The sequence below is a fragment of the Camelina sativa genome, chromosome 12, assembly GCF_030686135.1.
Source record: "Camelina sativa cultivar CO46 ecotype springtype chromosome 12, ASM3068613v1".
Classification (NCBI taxonomy): Eukaryota; Viridiplantae; Streptophyta; class Magnoliopsida; order Brassicales; family Brassicaceae; genus Camelina; species Camelina sativa.
In genome coordinates, this window is record NC_141891.1 from 34,611,434 (window position 1) to 34,619,648 (window position 8,215).

General features: G+C 28.6%; 1 protein-coding gene across 1 annotated transcript; it reads left to right on the top strand.

Moving 5' to 3' along the window:
- Positions 1 to 6,591: 6,591 nt before the first annotated feature.
- LOC104732984 (uncharacterized) lies at positions 6,592 to 7,569 on the top strand. Its single transcript, XM_010452593.2, has one exon. The coding sequence runs from the start codon at positions 6,784 to 6,786 to the stop codon at positions 7,336 to 7,338; it is 555 nt and encodes a 184-aa protein (XP_010450895.1). The 5' UTR covers positions 6,592 to 6,783; the 3' UTR covers positions 7,339 to 7,569.
- The last annotated feature ends 646 nt before the right edge of the window (positions 7,570 to 8,215 follow it).

Below are 8,215 nucleotides of genomic sequence, written 5' to 3' on the forward strand. Positions count from 1 at the left end.
GCTTCTCCCAGACATCAAAGTAGTAATCTCTATCTTAAATTTATTCAATGCACGCTGATCCTTCAAAGCTTTTGTAAGCATCAAATATGTTGAATTCCATCTAGTTTGTACATCTAAAGATAGAAGCACTTCCCCTTCACCTTTTACACATTCTGCAAGTGCTATTATCCTAGATGTTGAACCTTTAATATACTTCACAGTCTCTCTAATCTTAGACAAAGCATCATCAAGCACAAGCAAACCATTTTGCACAATACGGTTTAAGATATGTGCACAACACCGCACATGAAAAAAATCTCCTTTACAAAGCAAATTATCATCCAGATTAAGACGATCTTTCAATATATCTTGCAAACAATCGTTGGCTATAGCATTATCCAAAGTAAGTGTAAACACTTTCTTTTCTATACCCCACTCTTTTAAACATTCATGGATCCTACTAGCTAAAGCATCACCAGTATGAGGAGGAAGAATGTCACAGAACGACAAAATCTTGCTATTCAATACCCACTTTGCATCAATGTAATGTGCTGTTAAAACAATATATCCATCTCCACCAAATGAACTCCAACAATCAGAAGTCAAACATATCCTACTAGGAATCTTTGCTAGCTCAGACTTTAGAATCTGTTTTTCCTTTTCCCAAGTTCTAACCACATCAGCTGCAGCAGTGTTCCTAGTATAACACTTATAGTCTGGATTTAAATACTAAAGATAATCCCTCAACTCTTCATATTCAATACAAAGAAAAGGAAGATCATGTCTAATAATCACTCGACTAAACTTTTCCCTAGCAATTATGTGATCAGTCTTTGCTATTTTTCTTTCAACCCCATTGAACATTTATTATGATGACGAATCATATTTGATGTTCCAGTAGTGGGCAACATCAAGTAATTTTTTGGGCAGTTCTGACAATATGCTCTCTTATCACCATTCTCTTATTTTTCTAGTCTAAAGTAATTCCACACATCTGATGTCCTACTCTTTTACGAGAAAGACTTACCATACTTTTATCAGATTGTGATGTATCTGCTGAAGCTTGCCCACCACCCCCACCACGAGAATATGCGTCTTCACTGTCCATTGATCTAGAAAAATAGACAAAACAAATAAGACTCTTCTTAACTGAAAATCTCTGACAGAAAAACTCAAAAAGAACCGGGGAAAGAAACTCTTTTTACTTGGCATATATTATATATACCACAAAGAATCAAGTAGATTTGTTTATCATACGAAGCGAACAATGGCAACAACAAATAGCAAGAAACATACTCTTCAAGACACTTTTATCATGTGTCATAGACATTAGGGCTTCCCCATGTCTGATTCGAAAAGATGAAAGTCAATACATGTTCAACACTTTTATCCTATGAATTAACCAGTCAATGATTCACAAAAATACATTTCATACGCATTTATCCTACACTTTTATACGCATTTCATACACTTTTATCCTAGAGCAACTAGGCATTTCATAAGATAAAAGTGTTGATCACCGAGAACAAGTTTAAAACAAACACAAGTAATCTAACAAGCAATCCAGTTTCCTATACAATTGCTGAAAACTTTACATACACCACCAAACATGATGATCACCGAGAACAAGTTTAAAAACCCAAATCAGTCACTACAATCTTTTTTTTAACAACCCAAATCAAGAGAACAAACCACATAGATACACAAACACCGAGAGTAGCGATTCTAAAATATCAAAACCCAGAAAAAAAATTAAAACCCAGAAAAAAACAAAACCCAAAAATCAAAACCCAGAGTCAATTTGTTTCTAAGATATCAAAACCCAGAAAAAATCAAAACCAGCTTCGAGATTTCAATGACTAAAGGAGAAATCAAATCAATATTTCAAATCCATGAGACAAAGAGACCGAGAGAGAGAGAAAGACACCAAGGCAAACAGAGAGAGGGAGAGAGAGAGAGAGCACGAGAGAAGAAATAAACCTGGACTCAGGTGAAGATCCAACGAAGATCCGGTGAAGATCCGGCGAAGATGAGAGGAGGGAACCAGCTGCCTAGTTCACGCCGGCAAAGATCTCCAAATTTTATTTTTCACGCCGGTGAGGGCCTTAAATCACGATAAGCTGTTTTGGGAAAAAATCAAACATTAATCGGTTTATACATTTTGATTGGCTTACAGATTTTTGGTTATATTTAATGGTTTAACAATTTAACTCAATAAAATTAGAATTGATGGATTAAATGGTTAACTATTACCCATTACAACTCAATTCATTTGATCCACTAAACCAATTAACTCATTAACCTATTTTATTCATGAACTCATTAGGATAAATTTTGTAAATTCATTAGGGTTCATGGGTTGGATTGAATTGAGTTGAACCATGAAACTTGACCCTTTTTGACACCTTTACTTATATATGATTTTCATAGTTCTAAAACTGTCCTTTATTTATATTCAAAAAAAAATACAATTGTTAATTAAGTTAGTAGAATGGTACGGACGGACTCATAACGATGGCTAGAGATTCTGTTAAAGACGCTGCAAACAACTAATAGTTTGACCAGAAGAGCATGTTTGGGATATATACTTTTAGTCCAAATTTATGAGGGTATATTAACTATTACTACGTTAGATAGTTTGCAGCGTCTGGAAAAATTATATACTTAAATCCCGTCCTTGTTTGTATATACAGAGTCAGGACTAACGTATTTTTAATCTTGATATCTTTGTTAAAATTGTTCTATTTTTAGCTTCGAAGTCAGATACAATCCTCAAGTGTTCGATTTTTCTTAACAAGTCTTTAACTGACGTTGTTCATATTGTTTTGGTCGGCTTGGGTTGAAGTCAGAGATTGTTTCTTTACAATTCCACAGGAAGAGGCATCGTACAGTGAAAACTGCACTTAATGAAGAATGAAGGTGATCATCATACTTCTCTATAAAGACAATTCAGACGCTACAGCCTACAACAATAGAAATATTATATGGAAAAAGAAGCAACTAAGGTAGTGACGACAATGGGAGATACTTCGGAACGACTTAACTTTGATGATACAAGATTATGTTTGCTTGTGATCATCAACACTTACATAAGACCAGTTCCTGTGTTGCAAAGGTTGAAGTAGAATTAAAAGGTTTTATACACTTAGTTTAGTTGTATGTGGACCTCAGATTTGAATTGTTGAAAAGCTCTTTAGTAGTTGAACCAATGTAGTCCAGGTGTGTAGCTACAGATGCATTAGTTGTTTCTTATAAGAGTCCATACAGATGCAAGTTGTTAAAATTCGGACCTCGATCATATATAGTTCAAATTATGGTATATATGTAATTATTTACCGAAAATAATATATTTATATCTCTACCAAAAATTTAATGAAAAATAAAAGAATATAACAGGATAAACTCAAGATTATTGTTGTCTGCTTTATGTGTAAGTTAATAAAAAATAAAGAAAGAAGTTGGTGTATATAGAATTGGTAAAATAGATAAATCAAGAGTAGCTAAATTAGAATGGTGCCAATTCAACCACCATAGACTACTGCAACAGATCTACCCCATTTCTACATTTAAAAGGATCAAAGTGTCCTCCCTCTTACTTCACTCCTTCCTTAAAAGTTTTAAGTCAAGATCCATTTCTTCTACATTTAATAAACAAAACAAAATTATTTACGGTTTTATAACTTTTAAACGAGGTAAATTACATTACTTCGTTTGAAATTAAACTCTACATTTTCTTTAATTATTTGTTTTGTTCTTTATATCACAACAATATATTTATTAACTGTAACAACAGAAAAATACCATCAATATGTTGTACTTCACTTAAGCATATTGTATATACTATATACAAATATGGTATTAGCTATTTAAAATTATTTCGTTTACAATGAAAACTCTAAACAATGTACAACTGTCTTCTAAGTATGTTTGCTAGCAAATAGGTAAATACAATGGAAATGAGCCTAAAATCACTAATACATACAAAATAAAAAATGATGTAAGCGGGTAATGATTTTCAAAATAGATTTTTATTTTGAAGATAATTTTGATTCCAAAGAATCCAAAGAAGATAATCTATTTATTATAAAACTGGCTTTTCTCTCTTCTCCTTTTTCCATCTCATCACCTTTTATTTTTAATTTTAACAATTAATCCACATCATCAAAGGAACATCAAATCTAAAGTTAATGCATCAATTACTTCACTCAGTTTTGTGATATTTTTTATTATTAAAAAAATAATTTACAACAATTTAAACTAAAATATAAACCAATAAACCAAAAACGAAATGAAAAAAAAATACAACCAGAAAGTAATATTCAAGTAGAATATAATAGAGATTACATATATATATATATATATATATATATATATATATATATATATATATAATTTGATATTTCAATCATAACATATAATAATTTGTAAGTATTTGTAAAAAACTAGGAATAGGAGAAAGATAAAGCTATCATATATTAAATGGAACAACAATTAATTTAAAAAGTTACAATTCTTAGGATAATGAAAATAAGATTTTTAAAAAAAAAAATACAAATATCTAAAAGTTTTTTAATCAACTCTTGGTGTTAAATTATAAATTCATGTTATCTATTAAAAGTCGGTATATGTTGTTATTTTTACTTAAAGTATAATATAACTAATATATATATATATATATATATTTGTATTTAAAACTTGAGACTATGTTTGTGAAACAATCCCACCCGTTTTTATTTATATATCCTAATATCTAGTGATTCTATACTCACTAGCAACTTAGCCTCAATCAAACAACAGCGGATAACATAAAACAATTCCAATAATCCAATAACCATTAACGAATAAACCAATAACATAATTCCAACATCTTAAACATGTCATAAAGCAAATCACAAGAACAACAACATAGCATCCGTTCTAGACAACTAAGTTCCTGAAACAACTCAACCCGTTTTTTTATAACTATATAATTAAATACTCCATAATATTTAATTACAACTCAAACCGTAAACCTAAAAGTAGAAAAATGTTAAGATAGAAATCATTTTCAGCAAAATAAACTAGAAAGCAATAAGTACTAAGTAGTACTGCCAATTTTTTTCCTACTCTTTTGATTCATTAACTATTTTGAATAACGGACGATAAAATATAATTTGATGATGTTTTCATTTTCTCAATAGTTGATTTGTTACCTTTATTATAACTGATAACTAGATTAGGACCCGCGGTATACCGCGTGACAAATTATTTATAACTAAAATATTTAAATTATAAATTGTATTTGTTGGTTAAATATGTTATAATTGTATAATAATTGTTAATTTTATGGTTTAAAGTTTAAACCATATAATACTGCAATATAATTTATTTTTTACATAATATTTATTAATCAATTTAATTAGATATGTGTAATCTCGGATACTGATAGTGTTAACAAAATAATAAAATGATATTTTACCCGTTTAACACCAAATTAATGATAATTTAAATTCATATAAATATCGACAAAACCTGTCCCGCTATATAACTCCGTCCCGAGATATTTTAACTCGCACTATATAATTTTAATTTTTAATATTTATTGTTTTGTATTATAAATATTAGATTGAGTTAATATATTATTTATTAGGTTGTAACAATTTACATTTTATAAGATTGACGCTTCTTATAAATTTTAAATATTTATAATACTTGGAATTCTTAAAATGGTTGAGTATTTCTCATATGTGAAGTTTCGTAAAAGTTTAAGTATATTATTAATATTTTAAAGATCTTCCAACTTTTTTAAAAAGTTCAAATATTTATAATATTAAAACTTCTTATAAAGTTTAAATATTTATAATATTTGAAACTTCATAAACATTTAAATATTATTAATATTTTAACATTTTATAAATTTTAACTTTCTAAAAAATATAAATATTGATATTTTTTATAAAATATAAATATTTATAATATTTAACTTTTTAAGAGTTTTAAATATTTATAATATTTAACTTTTTAAAAAATCTTTAAAATAAAGAACCAGAATAAACCAAATAATTTTTTTTTAAAGTTTGAAAGCCTGATAAATCAAGCTTTCTACTCAATTGTATTATGAATCATTTTGGTCTCTTTTATAGTATGACTCTGAACTATTGACCAATTTTTTTAGGTGATGTGAGATATTATATCCGTATTTTTTATTCATCTATTGAGTAATATATGTCTGTTTTTAGAAATTTGTATTACATCATATGCAGTAAAAATCACAATTTTTATTAACTAAATGCATTACAGAATAATTCAAGATAATTTAAATATAAATTCAAATAAAAATGAAAGGAAATCATAGATTTATGTTTGAATGAGGTAGAAAGATTTCCTTATTTTTTTAAATCTTACCTATGATTAATTTTGAAATTTTTGGTAACTAATATTAAAATCAATGCATTAAATGTAAAAACTTTCCAAAAAGTATTTTTGAGCAAAAACTGCTGCAAAAATACTAGTATAGATTGATGATAGCCTGCTTGCTTAAAGATACCTTCATTATTACATCTATATACATAGATATATGATTCAACTTTACACCCTTAAATATAACCATCCCTTGGTTTTTAGTCATCCAAACAAAAATAATAATAATAATAACAATGAAAATATATACGCCTAAAGTCTTTTCAACTACTATTTAACATAACATAAGCAAGAGCTTTCTTATAGAACAAATCACCAAACTCAAAAAGAAGGCGAAAGTAATAAGAGCAAACAGATTTGTCGTCTCTCAATCTTCAGAATTACACGAAGAAAAGAAGAGAAAAAATGGTTCTAAGAAGCTCAATCTCCAACACAAGAAAGTTCTTCCAAAAAACTATTGACAACTTCAAGTCATTTTTCTCCAACGATGGTACTTATCACAAACTACCCAAAACACCTAACATCAATACACATCATCATCCAAAGTCCAACATCATCTCACCAACATCATCCACACACAAACAGTTTCAACCGAAACTCAAAGACTATGTGACTACAAACAGAGCTTTGACTCTACGACCGAGAAGAGGAGGCAGAGACGAGGCACTACTTTCCCAACCAAAGGTGAATCTTGTTCGTCGAAAGCTAAAGGAGATGGAGAAGATGATGAATAATGATATAATAAGCGATGAGCATTATATCTCGGATGTAAGAGAGTTTTTGCATTGCTACTCTTGCCTTCGTTACACTGCTTACCGCGACGTGGTTGAGCATTTTTTCATGGAGGTATACTCTGATTTCTTTAGCCCTCATCATCATCTCGAGCACACCCGAGAGGCTGTACAAAGAAGGCATCCAACGGTGGTTCGAGTTGGATCGTACGGTGGCCATCAAAACTGATCAGTGATTGATATGATTAGATTATATAATTAGTTTCATTTTTTTACTCTTTCTTTTTCTTCATATTTTTGTCAACCTTGTGAATCGTGATTGTATGTGGCTGTTGTGCGGCTGATGAAGCCTTTTTTTTTTTTTTTTTTTATTTTTTTTTTTAAATAGAATTTTGTAGTTTTTAATGTTTCTGAAGGTTACAAATAACACTTGATAAAACGTTTTATTTTCTTTGTCTTATTTGTTGGGTTATTATGTACCACTTTTCCTGGTAATTCTAAACTCAACTGGTTTCATTCAATGATCAGGCTAATCAAATAAACTGGAAACAATCAAATGAAAAAAAAAAGCCGTTGAGAAAATGTCATTAATGGATTTTAGTCCATCTATACGTCGTCAAAATTTAGATTGGACAAACTAAATCTTGAAAAATATTATCAAACTAGGATTTATCCTGTACAGCACAGGTCAATTATTTTTTTTTTTTAATTTTGAAATAAAATTTTGTATTATAGAGAAATCAAATTTTTTTTTTGAGTTTGAATATAAATGTAAATCCAAATTTATTTTAAATGTCATCAACAAAGTTATACGGTAGGACATGTTGGATCGATATTTACATAAATTTAAATATATTTTTATCTTGTGTCACACCACAAAAAATGATTTCATCCTCTAATATATTATTATTTTTATTTAATAACAAATACTATTATTTATTTAAAGACATATATATATATATATATATATATATATACTAGATGAGGATCTGCCCAATGTGCGGGATTAAAGTTTTATTAATAAATTTAATTTTTTAAAAATATATTTAAATTTATTGTACATTATTTATAAATTTTCTTTTTTGCTATAATACACTGATTTATAT

Coding starts and splice junctions, on each gene's coding strand:
- LOC104732984 (XM_010452593.2), top strand. CDS start 6,784: ATGGTTCTAAGAAGCTCAATCTCCAACACAAGAAAGTTCTTCCAAAAA.